Source organism: Parasteatoda tepidariorum, chromosome 8, assembly GCF_982258835.1.
Source record: "Parasteatoda tepidariorum strain Cologne lab strain chromosome 8, Ptep-v5.0, whole genome shotgun sequence".
NCBI lineage: Eukaryota > Metazoa > Arthropoda > Arachnida > Araneae > Theridiidae > Parasteatoda > Parasteatoda tepidariorum.
The window spans coordinates 64,085,012-64,108,363 of NC_141762.1; the positions used below are offsets into that span (position 1 = coordinate 64,085,012).

At 29.7% G+C, this 23,352-nt stretch overlaps 1 protein-coding gene across 1 annotated transcript in view; it reads left to right on the plus strand.

Annotated features, from left to right (window-relative positions):
* LOC107436158 (SAM and SH3 domain-containing protein 1) overlaps positions 1–23,352 on the plus strand; it is a 100,617-nt gene that overhangs the window by 56,839 nt on the left and 20,426 nt on the right. Inside the window, exons 5-7 of the mRNA XM_016047750.4 lie at positions 18,772–18,875; positions 20,661–20,748; positions 22,280–22,650. Of these exons, the coding sequence (XP_015903236.3) occupies positions 18,772–18,875; positions 20,661–20,748; positions 22,280–22,650 (563 nt within the window). The remainder of the gene's footprint in view (positions 1–18,771; positions 18,876–20,660; positions 20,749–22,279; positions 22,651–23,352) is intronic.

Here is a 23,352-nt window from a genome sequence, read left to right on the forward strand (position 1 = left end):
GAGAAATACACAAGAAAACCCCTTTTTTTAAGATGAGCCAAGAGAAGTATTTTATTTATTTTATTTTATTATGTTCCTTCCGAATTTTTCCTTACATTTTTGCTTTATATGAAACGGATTTGGATAAAAAATTACTTTATAAAAATACCTTAAATGTTGAGAGGCATATCAAACCTCTTTTCAATATAGTCCATAAAAAGAAAGTAAAAACAAATTTTGCTTACGCTGTTATTTATTAACAGCACTTCTAATGCTCACTTTTATGAAATGGTATTATTTGCAGACCGGATCAGGAAAAGCCCGAAATAGCATGGTTCGTAGGGCGTTGTGTTCATATCCAAGAGGTCGTGCGTTCAATCCCCGTCGGCCGAAGACTGCCATGCAAAAAATGGTGACAGGTGGACATTAAATTTGTCTGATTATAAATTCCTTCATGTACCCATAACAAATTAATATCTCTGAGGGTCCTGAATTAGAGATTTATCGTTCCCTGGTTCAGATCAAAATTGCGATCTGTGGATGCATGAATGTATGTATAAATGGGTCCGCCCTCTAAAAAATGTGTTGTGACGTACGCGTGTGTCAAAAGTCGAATTCTTGGCTATAGGTGGCGCCACCGGACAACAAGAGGAAGTGCACTCCCACTTTTTTTTACGGCATACTACAACAATAACATTTGTAGACCATTTCTTAATAAAATCCAATAAATAAAATTGCGCATCTTTTTTCACACCACTTAGAAATTAAAATTATTCCGTATTGAATTGGGTGATTTGCCATACAAATAAATAAATTATTTTAACTTTCGTCCTTCAAAATTTTCCCTCAACGACTTCTACTTTTTCTCACATATTTATCTTAAATATTTTTTGTCCTATTTGAGATGCATATGATTTCAATATAAATTAGTTGATTCATATTCTTAAAATTCAATAACGGATGTTACTGTTTAAATAATAAATATATAGATAAATGAGATTATTCAGTTTCGCCCAAGGTTGGAGTCATGCCAAATAATATTGCTCAAGAACTTCCTCATGAAAAAGTATAGAAGCAAGGAATGAAAAAATAACTAAATAGAAAGTTTGAAAAACTTTTTGAATGCTTCTTTAAAAGTTCCTGGAGCATTTTATACAGTAAACCAGGGAAGCATTATTTATTAAACGAAACTGAATTTTGATAAAGTGAAATAGATATAGAATTTGTTTTACTTAACAAAAGCTTAAAGTTTCGTGGTATTTGAAATCCATTTTAATAAAATTCAGCTATGGCTTCTTCAATATATTTATTGTTTCTGGTCAAATGGATATTAATTTTATATAGTTTTGAAGTAAGTATTTTCTGTAATATCTGATCTTTCAAATATTAATTAAAAAAAAGTACTTTGTCTATTTAGTAGTAAATGTTTGTCAGACTAAGAGGGATAATTTGTAACAGGACTAAAATTTAATATTAATTTTTAATGAAAATGTCTTTTTTCGAACTACACTATTGGCCATTAAAATTGCTACACCAGGAAGGAATGCGAATAACAGAATGATATTTATTGGGCGCATAAATTATAGTTGGCAGAAAAAGATATTTGAATGAATAGATCCTGAGGAATCAGTACTCAGAGCAGCCTCCCCTGGCAGCAATAACAGCAGTTGTTCTCCTGGGCATCGAGTGGAACAAAGATTGGATAGCATGGAAGGGTAAAGCATTCCAACCAGCTTCAATATTATGCCACAATTCATCGGCCGTTGTGACTGAGAGTAATGGAGTGCCAGTCGTTCAGTAACCATTGACCAGACGTTTTTAATTGGTGAGAGATTAGGAGAACGTGCTGGCCAGGGCAACAGGCGAAAAGGAAGGTCAGGACTAGGACTGGGCGATATTAGAAATTATATATCGTGATATATCGTCAGTTTTGCATCGCGATATAGCGATGTATCGCGATATAGTATTTTTGAATTTCATTTACTTTAAGGCACAGAAAGTCAGATTTCTATCAAGACTTCATACGCATATTGATTTAAATCAATTTATAAATTTGAAAATATATATGTTTTGCTAAAGAAAGATATTAAATAAATTGACTAAGATGTACAAATCTTACTTAAAATATTTATTGAAAAAATGTGTGTAGATACAGAATGAAATATTTGCACTTCTTTATCGTTTATAAGGTATAAGCAGTCTTAATTTAAGTTAACCCTTAAAACACCCTTAATGAAAAAAAATATTGTTATTAAACAAAAGCTGATTTTAAAATTTCAAAATATATTTTAATTAAAATAAAAGTTAGATTGACTAAAAGCCGAAGTTTAAAATTAAAAATGTTCGAATTTTAAACTAAAAAGTAAACATAAGAATTGTAATAATTTCTTAAAATTTTCGTTCTCTGAAAGATTTCTCAGTTTAAAAATAAAAAGGGAATTTTATAAAGATATCTAGCTGAAATTATTGAAAGAAAATTTAAAAAATTAAAAAAAAAGTTTGTTAAGAAATTCATTATACACTTAAAACAAAGTGTTAAAAAAATTTTTTTTTTTTTAAAAAAAAGAAACTTTTTTTAACAAATCAATATTTGCTTGTACTATTATGCGTAAATAATTACAGAATTATTAAGTTCGATCGTAATGTTCAAATTCTTAATAAAGAAGTAAACACAAGTTTTGTTATATTTTCTAAAAATGATCACGCAAATAACAAAAGATTTCTTAGTTTAAAAATAAAAAAATAAATAAAAGTGAAATTTATCAATATATTTACCTAACAGCATAGGAACAAAATTTAAAAAATAAGTTCGTTAAAAAATAATTTGTATGCTTAAAACAAAGAGCTAAATAAATTTTAGAAAAAAAATGCTTCTTAAACACTATTTTTATTATTATTTCATATAAATAATTAAATTAAATTAAATAATGAACGAACGAAAAACAAAGTAAGGCAAAGTTTCTTAATTAAATTCTTAAAAATAGAAACAAAAGAATTGTGATATTCGGTAATATATTTAGCTAATTAACTAATAATATAAAACGAAAATTAAAAAAAAATAATGATTTTACTCTCTAATAAAACGAAGTAGTAATTGATAAAAAAAAAAGAAATGTATAAAATTCGCAAACTTTTCAAATTCTTTTGAACAAATAAAGTTTATTGACTTATGTCCAAAAAATAAGTTTTGTTTTAACTTTATTTCTAAAAATAAAAACAACTCAAGATTTATAAATTTAAAATCAGTAATAGAAGCCCATTAAATTATTAGAAGTTTTATCCGAAAGGTTTTTAATAAATTAAAAGAAAGTAAAAAAATAACCTAACAAATTTATTTACTTTGTAATTTAATTCCTTATGGGTGCCTTAAATTAGATTTCCGATAATTTTCACATTTAAAAATATAAAAAAAGTTTTGTCAGAAAATAAATAAAAAACTTATCTAATTAATGAAGAAACTTTTCTTTATAAATTCTTTTCAATAATAGATTGCGTTCAGAACAAGGTTACGACGGCGATCACGAAGTTAATCCCATTGAAAATAATCTACAAGAAACGATTTCAAATCGCGAAGGTGCAAAAACGAACATGTGATATAACGATATAAAGTCTCAAAAGTGATTCTGATTCTACCGCTCATCAGTCAAGGCCGTCTCAACATAACGAAACAATATCGTCTTCCACAGCGCGAGTTGTCATCGGAACGTAAGAGAAAGTCCTTGCGTGTATCGCTATATCGTTATATCGTCTTCTTCACTCGACGGCTTAAATCAGATTTCAGATGCATCGCTTGGAATGAAAGTTGCTGTATCGGTTTGCCGATATAGGCGTTAAATCGATATGTCGCGATATATCGATTTATAGCCCAGTCCTAGTCAGGACAGTGCGGACAACATGCGGTCGTGCATTGTCCTTGAAACATAGCGTTATGGAGGCCTCGAAGATAAGGCCGAGCTACTGGCCCTAACACATCATTAATGTAACAGCTGCAGTTCAAATTTCCGGCAATGCGAACAAGAGGTGATCGAGACGTGTACCCAATGACATCCCATTTGACGATGTCGAATGTATGCTGTCAGGGGGCGTTCTCCACGATGTCGCGAAACACGATGCGACCATCATGATGCTGTATGCAGAACCAGGATTCGCCTGAAAAGACGACGTCATGCCATTCCTGCGCCCAGGTTCGTCGTTGATCACATCATTGCCAGTGATGCAGGTTCTGACAGTTCATGCAAACGTTTTCGAACTCTTCGTGCAGACACTTGTTGTCTTTTCAAATAGCCCCATTTGTTGACTCAGGGTTCGTGACGCAGCTATAAAATCTCTTAAGGCCATGTGGAAAACATGTCTGTCTTTTCCTTGGCTGTTAATGATGGGTGCTGCTGAGATCCTGTACGGCCTCTCTTATGATCGTCATGAACCCATCGATTCCATATTCTGCTAACAGTCATGGGATCTCGACTTACGCGAGCAGCAATACTTCCGTATAAAAAACCGCAATCCCAGTAGGCCATAATTCGATCTCGATTAAACTCAGACACGTGATGGTAGACATTTCTTCTTCTTACACGACATTACTTCTTCTTCTTCTTACTGTATGAGAAACTTACTGTCAAATCTCTTTTTTTTTAATACACATTACAGTTGTCGCTACCGCCGCCTGCATTGTCTGAATGCACTGATAGGCTAAACATTTGCATGCCACAACATGCTTAACCCATCCTCCAAATTTCACGTTCGTGGTGAGTTGCCTTTCTGGTGTAGCAGTTTTAATGGCCAGTAGTGCAATCAGTTTACAAATGTAATATGGAATTGACAATTGAGAGGGTAACTGCTGTAAAAACAGAAGGAATATACATATATATATATATATATATATATATATATATATATATATATATATATATATATATATATATATATATATATATTGCCAATTTAGTGTGATAATCTATAGGATGGTAAAAAGAAAATAACTATCTGCAGCGGTGTGCTCGAAAGATGTTCATGTTCCACGGAGCCCGAAGGTTCCGTGGAAGGATGAAGGGATGAAGGATTTTTAGCTTCCGAGAAAAGGATATTTTTTAACCAATATTTATATCCAATCAATAATTCGCGATCGCAACGCTCGAGTACGCCGTCTAGCGGGAGCCTGTAAATATCAGACATTTAGTAGTAGACATTTAGTTAGTTTCATTTAGTTCCATCGAAATCATTGACAGAATCAGACGCCATTTTTTAGCAGCAAATAAGAAACAAAATTTCCTTAAGGAAAAGGCCGAAGAACTTGAAAAAAATCTCCAGAATATTAGTAAATCTTTCAGGAACAGAACACGCCAAACATTTGAAGAAAAATTCCTCAATAATTTTTAATTTCTATTATCAACAAACTTGCAACTGATGACTTCCGATTTCGGATAGTGTTACAGATGTGTGTATTATGGTAAAATGCATTTCTTCTGTCTTCAATTCATTACGAATTAAAGTGAAGTCAACATTGCTTTCGTCATTCCAGTGAATAAATATGAATTCAGAACATACAGAATTGTAATAGTTATAACATATTCTTCTTCGTTATAGAATAGTATATAATTCGGAAATCCATATAATTCGGAAAACAACAATAAAAAATTATCCAAGTTACTTGAAATAGGGCCATTTGTGCTGATTCTTAATTAATTTTAATCGTTTTCTTGGTAAATATTTTTTAGTTTTGAAAGAATAAGTTCAACTAGAATTCAGCTATTCTGTTTTTAGCTACATATTCAAATTCATATCAATTATAAAATTCTGCTGTGTAGTATGTTATCGAAAAGTAATGAAGGGATAAACTATGTATCTATTATTTGAGAATAAAGTTTTCAAACATGGAACTTATCATTTTGGTATTCTCCGGGAATTATAAATCAGGTAAGTGCAATGATTTTAACAATAAAAAATTTGCTTGTAAATATTTTTTTTTTTCATTTGATGATAGTTCTCTACAGAATGGTTTTTTACGTCTGATTAAGAACTATAAGAATAATAAAAAAAGAAACAATATGAAAGTTTTTATTTCAATGTAAAGAATTCTTAAAATCGTTTTTTTATCCTAAGAATTCTTTATTTTCCGTTTTTTAGTTTATAATTTTTTGATAAAAATTGTTCTCAAAATACTTTTTTTGAAAAATTAAATGGTATAACATTATGTGTTTATGTATACTTCTTGTATATTCCAATGTATGAAGCAATATGATTCAGATAAGTATGGAATAAAAATTCGGTACTTACGTATTAACCCCACCGCCGCTACAGATTTGGCGGTTTTTAAGTGCTAATCTACATTTAAAATTTTTGCGACAATTCATAAAATAAAACACTTTATTTAAAATCAAAATAGTCAATCGGATTTCGGTGGAAAACGAGCCGATATAGAGTTTAGCATAGATTCAAAACAATCATATTGCCATATGAACTCTGATAAATAAGATTCCAAATGAAATAATATTTCCAAAACGTACTTTTACCAAGATAAAGTTTTATGTTGTGGGAATTGGTACATTTTCGTTTTTTCGGTAAAATATTTCCCTCCTAAAAAAAAATTGAAAACTTGAAAATTGTTGTCAAAAAACTTTGTTTACAAAATTAAATTTCATAAAATTATGAGGCTTATGTATACTTTTTGTTCATTTTAATTTTTGAAGTAATATGATTCTTAAAACTATAGAATGCATAGTTTAAAATGGGCCTTTCATGTTATATCATTAAATTTAGTAAAACTATTTCTCGGACATTAGGTTTTAACTCTTATAAGAATATACATATTTTTTTCTGTTAATGTACAAATATTTTTCCGATGTGTTTTGGATATTCCTTCTCTAATAAGAAGAGATACCATTTTGTTTTCGCTTGCATAAGAAAGAATATCAAGCATTTTTCTTTTTTAAATTTAATTAGCCACAATAAAGAAGGAACGTTGCAATGCTACGTGCTGCATTAACGACGTCTCTAGAGTAACTGAATGACTGTTCATATAGAAATCGCAGGTATTAGTCTCATACAACAACGCCCCCTATAGTTCGTTGCGATCGCGAATCCCTAATTAGTTTAGTTTTTTGTTTACTTATGTGAACCTCTTTATGTAATATACGAATTAAAAGAAGTAGCAAAATTTTAAATGCATATATTTTTTTCAGTGACAATTTAATGAATAAATTATGTGAAGATTACGCATTTCTAAATATTTCTGAAGCATTTCTCATCGACCTTTAAAAGTAAAAATAAAATAACTAAATTAAAGAATTATGTTTTTTGGATAACTATTCTCATTGTTTATAATAGTCTTCCTTAAAAACCAGAATTAATCTTATTTTATTAATTTTAAGCAGTGGTTCCTGAACTTTTTTGCCTCACAGACCCCTTGCCATGTTTTTCCGTTTTGGATAGATATTGTTTTTTTGTAAATTCATCAACTTTAAATGTATTTTTGATAGCTTTAAATTTTAACTGTAGTGAAGTGTAGTGAGAAAAAAAATACATGTTAATTTTATACATTTATCAATTAAATTTAAACTTATTTAATTTATATGTTGATGGAATAAAATAATTACACTATAAAACCCGTAATCCGCTACTGATATTATAATAGCGGAAATAAGTTTGTATACAAAACTGTAGTAGTGTATTGTCGGTCTGTTTATTACGTCTTCACGCAAAAACTATCTCAGTAATCTTGTGCGCAGATGAAGTTGGAAGTCTAGCTAGCTAAAGAGTTGACACAGGTAAGTCTACAATTTACCGCGGAGAAATACTTTTTGTTACAAAATAAAAACCTTTCACGCAGAGAAAATAAAAACGTACGCAGGCAGAGCTGCAGGCAACTGCTAGTTTATAATAATTCAGTTTCATATATCAAAAAATAATCCTAATAACTTAAAATTTAATAAAATTTTTACTTCATAGCGGCTTTTATGAATTATGTAGAATGTGGGTAGATATATGTCTTTATATTATAAGGTAGTATAATGTAAGTAAATAGGTACTATCAGTGTATGTTGATTATTCCATTCATGAAATGCCAAAATTAAAAGTAAAGTCACGACCTGCTCTTATGAGATCCACTATCGTTGACCCCCATTTTCATTTCATGGACCCCCAATTTTTTTCCCTCGACATGAACCCCCAATTCTTTTTTCACTTGACATGGACCCCTTGCTAGTTGTCGTCGACCCCTGGAGGTCGATCAGCCGACCAGCTTCGTTGATCAGCCGACCAAATTTTGGATTTACGACTACCAATGTTCAACACGGTTTTGTGAAGGAATTTTTGATGGGACTAACCCGCATTTGCGTTACAGGGAAGGAAACCACGGAAACATCTTACGGTTAGCCTGACGGAAACCCATGATCAGTCTACAACTGAGGATATTTTACGTCAGCACTGTGGTCAGTACAATCCGGGTGCGTATCGGCCAGCCATCGCTGGTATTCGAACCCGGTTCACCTCATAGGAAGACGAACACTCTCTCCTCTGAGTCACTCTGACTTTCATTCTATATTATTCAGTTTCAAAATAAATATTTGTCTTTTTTTGGTTAGTATACCGATGCTAATGATTTTTTTTATAAGACTGGGGAGGATTCTTTCAAAAAATGCTAAATCGCTTAGTGTTTTAATGCCGAAAAAATTAGCAACCGCTAAACTATTGTACCGTATTGCTTTGTTCACTAAATTTGACTAAAAGTAATTATTATCGAGAATAACATGCTATTCATGCTTTTTACGCAACAAATAATTTTTTTTCTATAATCAAGTAATACTGAGTTCAACAGCTAATTCTATAAATGATTATTACTTTTTGCGTCAACTGACACTTTATACATGAATTATGTTTTTTAAATTGCTGTTTTTAAATAGAAAAATTAAATAAATTGTTTACCATTTCGAAATAATATGGAAACATGTTTATTGACTTTAATTAATTAATTAATGGATGATAAGTCGCAGGCTAAAGGAAAATTCCACCATTTTGTTAAGCTACCAGTACTTTGTTGCACTTAAAACAAAGTAGATAAGTCTTCCGTACTTATAAATAAGCATGATCTCTTGTTGACTTATTACAATCAGCCTATATACATGTGGGCAAATTAAGAAACACACGGAGAACCTCTCAAGCAGACTGGATTTTTTTAAAATTATATATTCAAATAAACGGAAATAAATCTATTTATAATAAAGCTTCTGTACTCTGAACTTATTATAAACTGCTTGAAAGAAATAATTTTAATTGAGAAAGGAATCATAAATTTATAATTAGTCTAATTGTGTGTGAACTCAGTGCAACAAGCTTTAAATGTGCTGAGCTGTGTGGAAAATAATGAGGAGGTTTTCAATTACTGTGATGCATTTAAAAATGATTGCGGCTGTTTGCGAAGAGCCGTATTATTCATTTGGTCCATAAACTTGTTCTATCGTTTACTAACAATGTATACAATATGTATTTAATTATTGTCATACAAGCCTCGGTAGCTCAGGAAATAGAGCATTTTCCATCCAAAGAGATGACCATGGTTCGAATCCTAGTGATGACAGGGTGATATGAATTTTGCTCCCGGCTCGCACAGACCACAGTGCTGACGCAAAATAGTTTTAGGCTGTAGACAGATCACGGTTTAAAATGTCCTTGCTTTCGGTTTACTGTAAGAGGTTTCTGTGGATTTTTCCTCGAAGTAACAAAAAGTCGGGTTAGTTCCATCAAAAAGTCTGTCACGAAGGTTAGTTTGTCTCACTGCTTGATCCTAGTGTTAATTATTTTCTAGATTTGTTTCAAAATTACGAGGCGAAGAACATTGACAGTCGTAAACTCAAAATTAAGAGTGCAGTGCTAGGATGGTTATAAAATAAAAATAAAAATCTTCATTATGAAAGAGCAGTACACTATTTACTTCCTTTTCTAAGTCATAGACTAAAGTAGGGCTGTCCAACTGCAAAGAGCCCACGGGCCAGAATTTCGGTCACTGATCAACTGGCGGGCCGCAGTTCGAAAAAGTAGCACAATAACCTTTTACCTCTTATACAGTAACAATTAATAGTTGAATTATTAATCATAAAACAATGGAACAGAAGGATTATAAAACAATTTGCTTACATTTTAATGGAAAAACTGAGGCCGATCAGCTTGAATAAGAAGTTGGCGGGCCACACAATATGTGTTGGCGGGTCGCATGCGGCCTGCGGGCTGCCACTTGGACAACCCTGGAATAAGGGATTTAAAAAATCCAGATTAATAACTAATCTTTTTTACACATCTGTTTAAATCCTTTTCAATTATGATGTCCCTAAAACTAAAAATCTATTAAAAAATCTTTTAACGAACTTTTTATTCAATTTTATGCGCAACTTCCATACTTCAGTTACCTTTATTGCTTCTGAGATTACATGAGCCTTCAGATGAATTTCTTTCTACGTCATACAATAATACATAAATGTTTATTGTGAAATAATCACACGAAACGAAGAAAAGAGTCCATAAAATCGTATACAAATTTAAAACCCAAAAAATCCCTTCAAATGAAAAAAAATTAAATTCAAATTTTACAAAATTGCTATTTCTTTTATTAAAATTACACTTTCACGAAATTTTATCTAACTAATTATTTTTATTTGCACATTATATTTTGAATGATGCAGATCCTTCTCATTTTTCATTTCCAAAACAAATAAAATGTTCAATCGTAGAGTTACATTCATTGTACCTCCAAATTTCTTTATTTTCCGAATTAGATTACTAAAAAAAAAAAAAAAAAACTCATTTCCCTTTTCATCTAACTTTAGAAAACGCACTCCAATATTCGCTATACGCCTCAAAATATTCCTAATTTATTTCTCGGGAAATATCTCCATTTTCTTTATTTCTATCTCATATTTTCTTTTCTTTTTTCATACTTCCTTTTTCTTCGGTGACAGTCTAGTAATCGTAGCACGTTCTAGTTATTTGCCTGAAATGAAACTAATCGAGCTAACACATGGAATAACTGAGTTAAGATTTCCGTAAGAATCGTCATTAGTATTCGTTTTCAGAAGCTTTAGGTTCGATTTTCATTCCAGTAGCGCAAAAAAAAAATGTCCAAGGAGCATGGGCTCTAAATAACCAAGCTCATTTTCTTCGGCATTAGCTTGTAATACATGTAATAAATTTATGGATGTTTTTGTAATATTTTTGATGTACCTAATAAATATTATCTGTGCTTCTGGAACATGCATTACTGTTAATGACGCACATTGTCATAAAGCATGTCTTTTTTTTATGTGCTTTAAGAGAACATGAATTAGTAATTACCTTAACGATATTTTATTTAATTCAGTGTTAAAAATAGTAAAAATATACTGGGTAAAATGTGATTATGACGAAATGGTATACTGTAAAAAAATTCCGGATCAAATAATGGTATATAGTACCGTAATTTTGGATGCTTCATTTGTAAGATATATTTTTATCGTAAAATATCATTACGTAATTCTTACAATCATATTTATTCAATTAGATTCATTTAATGATTTTACGGTAATTATTACAGTAAAAGTTGCCATATATCAGATTTCTTAGCTCCGTAACATGTTTCGGTAAAAATAAATTTTACGATAAAAAGTTTCTACTTCTACTTTTAACCGTAATTTGATCCGAAACTTTTTACTGTGTATCGAGAGAATTATACTTAGAATCAATAAATTAAAATATTCCATACACACATAAAGCCAAAACAATCTCATTATACGAAGAAAAACCTCATATACATCTTTTACAAAATTGCTATTTAAAATGTTTTTTTTTTATTAAAATTACTCTTTCATATAAATGTGGCTAACTAATTATTTTATTTGAGCATTATATTTCGAATGAAAGAATTTTATCCTTGTTTTTCATTTCAAAACAAATAAAATGTTGGATTGTTGGGTTACATTCCTTATACCTCCAATTTTATTTATTTTCCGAATTGGATTACTCAAAAAAACTCATTTCCCACTTCATCTAAATTTAGAAAACGCACTCCAATATTCGCTATACGCCTCAAAATATCCCTAATTTATTTCTTGGAAAATAACTCCATTTTCTTCATTTCTATCTCATATTTTCTTTTTTTTCCTCATTTCCTTTTTCTTTCACCAGCGACAGTCTGGTAATCGTAGCACGTTCTAGTTATTTCCCTGAAATGAAACTAATCGAGCTAACACATGGAATAACTGAGTTAAGATTTCCGTAAGAATCGACATTAGTATTCGTTTTCCAAAGCTCGAGGTTCAATTTTCATTCAAGGAGTGCAAAAAAATGTCCAAGGAGCAGAGACTCTAAATAACCAAGCTCATTTTCCTCGGCGTTAGCTCGTAATACAGGTAATAAATTTATGGATGTTTTTTGTGATATTTTTTATGTACCTAATAAATATTATCGGTACTTCTGGAACTTGCATTACAGTTAATGACGTACATTGTCATAAAACATTTCTTTTTATTTAATGTGCATTCTCTTAACAAGAGAACATGAATTAGCAATTACAATAATTGTGTTTTATTTAATTCTGTGTTAAAAGTAGGAAAATGTATGCTGGATAAATTGATCATGCCGAATTGGTATATTGCAAAAAAATCCTAAGCAAATTACTGCATGAAATACAGGGTTTTTGAGTGCATTATGCTATAAAATACATTTTTACAGTAAAATATTCCATTTTTATTCAGTTTCAAAGTTTGAATACCTTAATGTTAATTTTATTTTTGCGTATTTCGCTGTATTTTGAGGGAGCTTTTTAACCGCACTGAAATCTTTCTGCACACAATTATAAAATTCCTTTATCCAAATTTAGTTCCATGAAAAAAATAGCTTTTAATAAATATTTATTATTTTATTTAATAATAGTCGAACAAATTTTGAATTAAAAGGTATAAAAATTTTTTTACATCATTTTAAATAATGTAATTTTACATGGCAAAATGCAAAGTTTGAGCGAATTAGATTTCTCAGGAACTATTTGACCAATTTTGCTGAAATATTTTCATTTTGCCTTGTAAAATTACATTCTTTAAAATGATTTAAAAAACTTTATACCTTACAATAAAGAAAAATTTTGATACCTTTTAAATGAAATAATAAAAAGTAATAAATAATTACTAATAGTTATATTTTGCATGGAATTCTCCTTGGAGTGACGACTTATATATTTGTGTGTAAATTTTTTTGAAATCACTTAAAAGTTCTCGAGATATGGGGAAATACGCAAAAAGTTAAATTTACATTAAGGGGTCCAAATTTTGTATCACAAACTATGGAGACTATATTTCCCAGATTTCGGCTACCCCATATAATTTGGGGGTCATAATCCAAATTCGTCAAGAAAAAAAAGAATGCTTATTGAGAGAAAGTTCGTTTTTTGTGTTTGGATTTGTAACTTCAAATATCGCTTGAACTAAATAGAATATTTGAGGTTATCCCCATGAACCTTCAATATTCCTAGAACATAATGTCCTAGAACGTGAAGATCTGATCATTAGATCAAAAGTTAATCTGGATGGTCCTATTTTTTTGTGCACTGTACATTCCGTTATAACCTATTTATAAATGTATTTACTTTTCAACGTTTTTCGGTTTTTGGCACAATGTTCTTATCTTAACTTGACATTCACATTAATTACTCACACGAGAACTAGTTAATCAAACTATCCTACTACTTATTTATTTAAATATTAATTTTCGAGCCTTACTGCAATACTTTTTCGACAAAAAATAGAAAAATGGATATCATCAGTACTAAGGGGGCCTATGCTTCATGTAAGTATTAGTTGTGACAGTAAAATTTTACTAGAATTTGTTTGCTTTTAATTTTCTTTAAATCGAAGAACTCTTTTAGTTCCTGCTTTTATTAATGTAATCATTGTATGAATTTATTTGAGCATTATGAAAAAAACATCTACACATTTAAGCATTTGCATATTTTTTTTAAATATAACCTAAAATCAAAATAAAAGTCTACATTTTAATTTTTATAACAAATCATTAGCAACAAATGCAATTAATTACATAGCAATACATTTCACTAGTATCGGTGGCTGAAAAATAAAGTATTTAAATGTAAATTTTAAGTAAAAGAAATTTCAACAAATCTAATTATATAAAGAAATTTTTTGGAATATCTTAAATCTCATTTCTTATTTTGACGCAAAAATACTTTGCAAAAAATCATAATTTGAAAGATACGTTATAAATGCTATGAAGAACATAGAAATATGTCTTTTTTATTATTTTCTTTTCCATTCCAAAGTATTTCCAATTAATTTTTTTCCTTTCCTATCTTTTCTTTTCCACTTTACTTAATTTACTACTTTAAGAGAAAAAAAATAATGGAAAACCATTCCATCTTTCATAAAGTTTTTAATTAAAACTCTTTTAATGCAAAGTGAAAATTATAAATATACTGAAAATGAGTAGTTAAAAATGAAGCTAAAAATAACGCAATGTATGTAAGCGCAATTTTTCTTTAATTGAGGAATTTTATCGTCTATCTATTTCCAAGTGTAACTGGAGCTTTTCAATAATTGCTTAGTACAATATCTTACTTTAAATTTATTTAGAAGAAATGACAATTATAATTAGTAAATAAGAGTAAAATTAAAAATTATAAAGTTTTTGTGCTGGTATGAGTTATAAGCAATTATGCTATTTTCTTCATAATTTATGAAAATTTGTTTTGCTGATTTAGAAACTGCTTTTGCTTAATGTTGAAAATATTAATGTTGCTCATTTATATTTTAAAGTCAATTTTAGAAAGTAGGGTTATTTTTTATATAGCCTAAATATTTTGTTGAAAATATATTTCTCGAACTTATATTTAAGGAATTTATGTTTATTACTTCAAAAAATATGATAAGTTTTAACTAATATTTAATTTTTGTAGTTTTTAATTAGAAAAAACTGCTCTAATAGTTATTTATAATATAATTAAAAATCTTCTAACAAGAAATATGTCTGCCGAATATATTTTATTTAAAACTCAATTATTCAAGACTTTAATTTCGCGAAAAAAAATATTTTAAAAAATAAAAATATGTAATTGGAAAAAGTATATTTATTAATGTTACGGACTTAAATTTCAAAGCACTTAAAAAGAAAGGAAAAAAAGAAAAGAACCAAAAGTACAAGAAATGGCTTAAAAAGCTGAAGCAGTAGGAAAAATATGTAATTTTTTGGAACATACAAAATGCAAAATATACGCACAAATGATTTTTATTGTGAATTCAATTATTTAATTTTAATCAAAATCTGCGTTACTGATGTGCCTGAAAATTAAATAGTTTTTTTTTTCAAATCTCTCGACATTCTCTAGTTAGACACATGTTATAATCTACTTCACTCGGTACTTCAATGTACTTCACTCTACAAAAGTACTATATAATAATCATATGGTAATTCTTCCATTCATAGTAACCATTAACTGGGAAATTCTAGTTTTCAAAATTATAGTTCTCATTATTTTTCAATTTCAAAAGTAATTTAATAAGCAATTTTAATTTTAAAAGCACTCAAATTTTAAAAGTAAATTTAATTGAGTAATGATTTCTGGGCCAATCTTTTAAGTATCATGACAAAAGGAGCAAATATAACCACATTTATCAAATTGTATCGTGTATTATTGTTAATTTCACCAAAATCATCACTGAAGCGCTTTGGTGAAAATTACCAAACTTTTTGGTGTTCCTATGGAGGCAAAATTATACACGATAAATATTACTAAATTGAGTCAGCTTTAATAAAAACTGTAACTTTCAAAAACCAGAATTTCCAGTAAACCGTTACCGTATGGAAAAGGAAATTAACAAACGAATGGTTTAAATACCTTGATTTTTTGGTTTTATTCACCAGAATAATGATATGTTTATCCGAAGTAACATTATCGTAGACTGCTGTAATTTTACCGCAATTTTTCCGTGTAATGTAATCAAATATATGTTATATTGATTTTTGCTTAATAATATTATCAAATAAATTTAAAATAATAGTAAATTAATATTTTTTTCCGTTTTACTCAATTTTCGTTTTTGATTGTATAACTAAAGAAATGATTGATAATTTATACAAATGTTTATGGAAAAAAATGTTTCTAATCTGAGCTCTATCAGTTTTATGCGCAAGCAAATACAAATTGGAGATTTTCAAATAGATCCACAAAACAGTTCATTTTTTCAGTTTGTCTGGTGGAGAAGATAATTTATTACATTTCTCCTTTATTTCATTTTCTGAATTGGAGGCAGGGGGTTTGTATTTTTTTTCTTTCTTCTCCATTATTTCTTGATGTGTTTTCGATAAATCTTGACCACTGACGTACAAAAGATGTCCAGGATATCTCTCCTCTTGATCTGAGATAATTCCACGAAAAAGGGGAAGTACAGTCCTCGAACAGAAAAGACTTTTATGGTTCGGAGGGGGACAAGGAAGTGCATTAACACGCCATCCTGTATACGTATAATTTGCTCTGTTTTTTTTTTTTTTTTCATTGTGTTTTTTTTTCCATTGAAAATGTCACTTAGATTAATTTATATACCCTCCGTTGTACTATCAGTATTAGTATTAATAAAATATTACTTATTGCAGATTTTTTTTTTCGTAGTTTAGCATTTCTAAATGATTTGGTTTCTGTGAGAAAAAGTAAAACATGGTATTAAATTGAACACTCAAAGCAGCAGTGGGGACGTTCACGATAATTTAATAGAGGCTAAATAATAATTTTTGTGCAAATTACATTTTATTTCTTTGTTTTTAAGGAAATAAAAATCAAATTTTAAAAAAAAAATTATGTAAAAATCGTCATGTATGCGTAAATTTTTTTTAAAATTACCGCACTGCGATATTTCTGATTTAAAAAAATTAATTCTTGATATTAAAACTGAATTAGACGATATTTAAACCACCGGTTTTGTAATTTTTCCGTTTAAATGGTTTACCGGAAAATATTGGTTTTTACGCCCTTGTGCAAATTAATTGAAACAAACTCAATAAATTCAGAAAACTAAGAGAAAATGATATTTTATTTAAATTTATACAAACTCAAAAATTTTTAGTGCATAATATGATCGCCACGACACTTTATTAACATTTGGACATGATTCGGCATGGATTCCACTAATTTTTTACAGTAACTTATAATATTTGTGTCCTTGTACCACATATGAATTAACGCCGTGATTAGCTTCTCCATAGTTGTACAGTCCATATTTAATAGGCGATTCTTGCATATGGCCCAGAGATTCTCAATTGGGTTGATAGCCGGAGAGTTCCGCGGCCATTCCAATGTCTCAATTTGATTCTCAGACATGAATTTCTTGACAATTTTGGACGTATGGCAAGGAGCTAAATCCTGTTGAAAAATCCCTGTTCCATCAGGGTATCGTTTTTTCAACTCTGGAACAACTTTTTTACCCAGAATAGTAATGTACTGCTCAGAACGTATCATACCGTCAATAGGCTGCAAAGGCCCAACCCCATTGAAACCAAAACAACCCCAAAACATCTTCTTTAAAAAATACGAAAGAAAAATTTGTTTCAATTAATTTGCACAAGGGTGTAAGTCACATTTTTTTACCCCATATTTAGTAAAAAATTCAAGATTGAAAATTAAATTTAGCCGAATAAATGGCTTTAATGCAATGCTCTCGTGTTACTTTATAAAATTACGAAATTTCATCACATATTATTACATAAATTTCATCATCGTTTATCAAAATACATATCAAAACCTTTCGGTAAAATTTACCGAGTGTTTTGGTGTTCCCACAGTTTTAAAAATACGGTTAATATTACCTTATTCAGTTAGTTTTGACAATACATTGTTTCTTAATGCAAGGTATCTTGCTTAGATCTGAAACATAATTTAAGTTCTCTATAATGTTTTTAATGCCAAGCATATCACGTTTTGTAAAAGGAATTCTTGCAGTTTATAAATAAGAAAGCACGTATTTAAGATTTTAAAGGTCCACTTTTCCCTTTCGAAGAATGTTTTAAATGAGAAACAAAGTTTAAAATACTAAGTTAAATTTAGTTTAATTTAAGCAAAACTTTAGTTGAGTTATAGTTTTAAGATTAAATTACAGTTAAATGATTACAGTTTTAGAGACAGTGTAACAGTATTCTTCATTCTCAAAATTAACAGCATTAAGAAAACAGCATGCATATTTGAATATTATCGAAATTGCTTTTTCCTAGTAAACAGATACAATTACAATGGCACTGTGTTATGATGTTTCCAATTTGTTAAAGCTCCATAGAGATGTAATACATTTTTTACCACGTAAATGCTTATGTAATGATAAAACATCAATCGAATCACCATCCCCACATAAGTAAACATTCATTTTATTATAATTTAAAATGTAAACTTCAACCCACTCTCACAGAACCAATTCGATTTTCTTAACACAAACACTCACTTCTCCCGAATACCTTTTCTCGTATCTGAGACGCGATTTCCATTTCTATTTGCATATGCAATTTTCACTGTTTATGGTTATTCTGTCAATAGAAGTATCTGATAATGAACGCTTACTTCCAGGAAATTACTCACTCTATTAACATAGCTTTTCACTGCAACCGTATTCACCTTAGTCATTATTCATACTTCTAGAGTTGAAATGCATTTTTGATTACACAAACATCTGGAAACGACGGTCGTTAAACAACGGCCCAAAAATGAAATTAAACGGAAATGTTTGATTACTTTGCCCGATTTTAAAGGAATATACTGAAGAATATTTGATTTTCTCTTTTCAGATGTATCAACAGGCAATAATGATGCGAATGAAGAGGGGCAAATGAAAATTATCAAAATGGTGCAAGACAGTCACATATCAACACCTTCCAAACCTCCGCAATCGGTAAGTATGCGATGCTCAGTATTTTGATTTATGATATATTTTTAATGTTATTAATAAGGTCAATTTATAAGCTGATATAATATTAAAACTGTTATTATGATTTTAAAATATTGTACACCAATTGAAATAAGTTTACCTGATGAAAAGTGATTTCTAAAAATTTTGAAACTTAAGGGATAAGTTAAGGGACTGTAGGGTGGAAAAAAATAACCATATTTGGGAATTTCTTTCTGTAAAAAAATGAAAAAAGTCAAAATTCTAATTTTTTTTCGAAATAATATTAAAGTTCTTTTTTCACTACCATAAACAGACTCTTATTTCAAAAAAAAACTTTTGTTTTAAAAAAATTTTTTTGCAATTTTTTCAAAACATTAATAAAATTAAAGTTTATGGCTTATTGTATTTTTAATTAATTTTGAAACTCGACTTTCATTCGAGCCAATTTTGAAGACACGGTAATTACAAGAATGGCATTATTAAAAACTTCTCAATGATTTAAAAAAACTACAGCATAAATGATGGATTTTAGATTTATTCTTTAAATCTTTAATATTTTAAAGCATTTTTTCTCTTATTTTACGTTTTTTGCTGCCCTTGAGTTAGTTTAATTACAGAGCTAAGCGCATTCATTTCGCAAAGATAGGTGTAAACACTTTTTTTAAAAAACTGATACTTGATTTTTTTACCTTCTTTCTTAACTAACTGAAGTGAGCTGAACTTAGTCATTTTTAGTGAGTGTTTCTTATTAAGAAAAAAATTATTTTTTGCAACTTGACTGCATAAATCCTAACGTACCGAATTATTAAAGAAACACCTCCAAGAACTTATCGTAAGCAAAATAAAATTAAAATAATTTTCATAAGGCTGAAATCACCAAGGCAGCTTAATATACAGTGCTGAAGATCGTAATAAATGCTCATTTACAGATATGTGATATTACTCTATATAGGAAAACATTCAAGTGAAATTACACGTAAGGAAATGACATATCTCGTCAAAAGATCATAATTCTGGTTAATAAAACTGGTATTTGAATCATTCATTTGGTAATTTTTCCGTTTAGATGGTAACGGTTTACCGGAAATTCTCATTTTCATAATCATAGTTCTTATTACTATACACTTAGTAAGAAATAAAAAACTTAAAAGTGAATTAAAATTATTAATTTAGCTCCAAAATATCAAAATAAAATTTCGAAATTTTTACCCATTTACTAAATTTTATCACAGGTTATAAAACCATATTAGACTATCAATTTTACTAAAATCATTGAAAAAGCGCTTAGTAAAAACCTTACTGAGATTATTGTAGTTCCCATAGACCAGAAAATCTTACCATTTTCTGGTAGTTTTGGTTATTTTCTTCTTAGTCTAACTTTTATAAAAGCGGTTATTCTTACGCTTTTTCCCAAAAAATTTTGTAAAAGGAATGTCATTTATTTAAATTGCTGGTAAAAATGCACTTTCAGAAAATCTTTTTCAGAATCTTTTACATATCAAAACAAAATTTAACTTGTCAAATTACTATTTTTTAATGTTGTTGAAGGTGTTGGAGCACCTTATTCTTGTTAGAATTTAGAAAAATAACGTTCCAAAAAGGTTTTTTTCTTCTTTTCTTCAAAAGAGCTGTTTTGTAGCTGTTTTTAAGGGATAAGATTCATCCTTTTCCTTTTTTACCTTCTTAATGTCTTATAGTTAAATAATTGTTATAATGATTTTAAACATTCCGATAAAAATTATAAATGAAATTTATTAAATAAAAAAAATCTATTTTATCTTTTATCAGCTTGTTTCTGAATTGGGAAGAACCATGTCATGGTCTTCACAAGGCTCAAAGAAGAAGGACAAAAACTACGTATCTTTATTTATCAATGGTAAATTTTACATTTGAATATATCATTTCAATTATTCTGTAAGAAAACTTTAAATTTGCTGTATTTATGCTTGATACCATAAGTTTAATATTTTAAAATGCTAAGCAATAAATATATATTCTTATAAAATGTTCCTTTATTCCAAACATAGTATTGCTAAATTGATTTCAAAAAAACTATATATGACAACTTATAGCAGTTTCAGGGTGGCATGCATTTGATATAACTACATTTTCTTTATATTGTGCAACCCCCTCGCATTTCAGTGATCTCTCCAACAAAAAATTCTGTTTTATATTCTATCGAAGCGATGTTATTTTAACATCCATTAGAACATCCGCACATGATTATTCTTAGCGAAATATAGCTGCACTTACTATATTTGAAAGATTCATTTTGAAACTAAGAGTAAAACAGTTGTACACTTTCAAAGCAATACTGTAAAATAGCCCTCATCAAAGTAAGGTAAAAAGTACCGGCACTGAGGGAGACAATTTTTTTTTACCGTATTATCCATATTTACTGTAAAATGCTGCTGAACAAAAAATCTGATCTCGTAATTTTTACTCTAAAACCATTTAACTGTAATGAAATAAATATAAATATTACTGTAATAATTACGGTATAAATTTTTGATGTAAAAATTGACTTAATGGTAAAATGGATTTTGTAGATGCTGCGCTGAGGATGCTTCACTGCCTTGATGCAGAGTTCATTTACAGTGAATTATTTCCATTGACATTTGATGAAAGCTTCAATGAAAGTATTTAAAGTAAAAACTCCATTGATGTTGCAGCATATTAAAGCTGAACCATCCTAAATTCCATATGGATAAAGGGGGAATGATAGGACTCCAGGGATTTAATTTCTAAGTGGTCGTGATCTATAATCAAAAAGTTCATGAAATAGGAATTACTTCTCATTAAAAACTGAAACTAAATATTGGAAAGTCAGGCGGAAATAGGCATGAAATCTTAGATTCATTCATAATAGTAAAACGATGCATTTACAATCTTTGTGGATTTCTTATCGAATGATACAATAAATCTTCCAATTTAACTTTTCTTGGTTAAAAAACTTATTCTCTCTTTTTGTGGCCTTTGGTCCTTTTGGGATGCACCAGGAAAATAATTAACCAAGAGAGCGTAAGCCCTCGTTGTTGATTATTTTCCACTTAAAAGGCATATGCGAATTATACAGTTATCTAATGGTATGTAAGAAATTTAAAGTTGCTGCTTTATACTTTTTTTTAACTTTATTGGTTCTGATAATGGTATTTTCGTTTTTATATAAACAAAAAAACAAATTATATAGTTATTGTGTACTATTTCTTGTTAATAAAATACTAAAATATGTGCATAATGTTTGCAAACTAATGCTTATTTATTTTAATATAAAAACTCCATTTTTAACTTTGTACTTTTCAATTAAAATGCTTTATTAGGAATTGGTATGTGAAAAATATAAGTTTAAATAATACAGAATGAAATAAAAATTACGAAAGAGTTAACAATAATTTATCTTCTCGTAGAAACATCTTCCAACAATTCCAAATCTTTTTCATCCGATCCAGTTAAGGAGCTCCAAAACGAATTATCCAATGCCATTGAACCAAGTCCATTATCAACCACCACAGAACGTGCCAATCACTCAGCAAATTGTTCAACCTCATCCACAATCGACCCACACGACAGCACCGTGCCTACTGCATGTGGCGGTGATTGTGGCAACATAATGTGTAGTCTTAGTCCTGCCTGTATCGATGATAGCTTTGAGGAAATGAAGACGAAACGCATATCACCAACCACTGAAGATGCTTCAGCTGACGACAAGAGCTTACGACGGAGATCTAAATCTGATGGGTGCTACTCGACATATAAGTGCAAAGGTAGCAGTAAAAACGTAAGTATAGATTTGACTTATTTTTAATCATATGCGGTACCAAATCTCTTCTTTTCCGATATTTTTCAAATCCTTCCGCTAGGGATATTAAGCTTGAGTAGTATGAAAATGTGATACAGAATTAGACCACTAAATATATAAGATGTTGTCTGCAATACTGTTTTTTGCTTATTTCCAATGCCCACCTGTGTTAACATTTCGTCAATTCAGGCATTTACAGGGCAGGATTGCTAGCCATTCTTTCAGTATTATCATATTAGGTGGGACAACGTCACTCCCACAGTACATAAGGAAACATAGTACATAGAATGAAAGAGCATCCATGCCTTGCCTGGGATTCGAACCCAGAACCTTTCCAATGCAAGGCCAGTTCCCTGACCCCGACACAGTTCGGTCGGCTAATTTTTTCTTTCTTTTTATCTTTTTCTTTTTATCTTTTTCTTTTTATCTTTTTCTTTTTATCTTTTTCTTTATCTTTTTATCTTTCAGTAATATTTTATTTATATTTATCAAACAATAGATATATTATGGTTTATCCGCAAAAAAGTTTGTTGTTGTTCATTTACGTCGCACTAGAGCTGCACAATGGGCTATTGGCGACGGTCAGGGAAACAGGATGATCCGAAGACATACCATCACAATTTTCATCCTCTGCAGAGGGGACGGCACCGCCGCTTCGGTAGCCCGACGACCTGCTCGCGA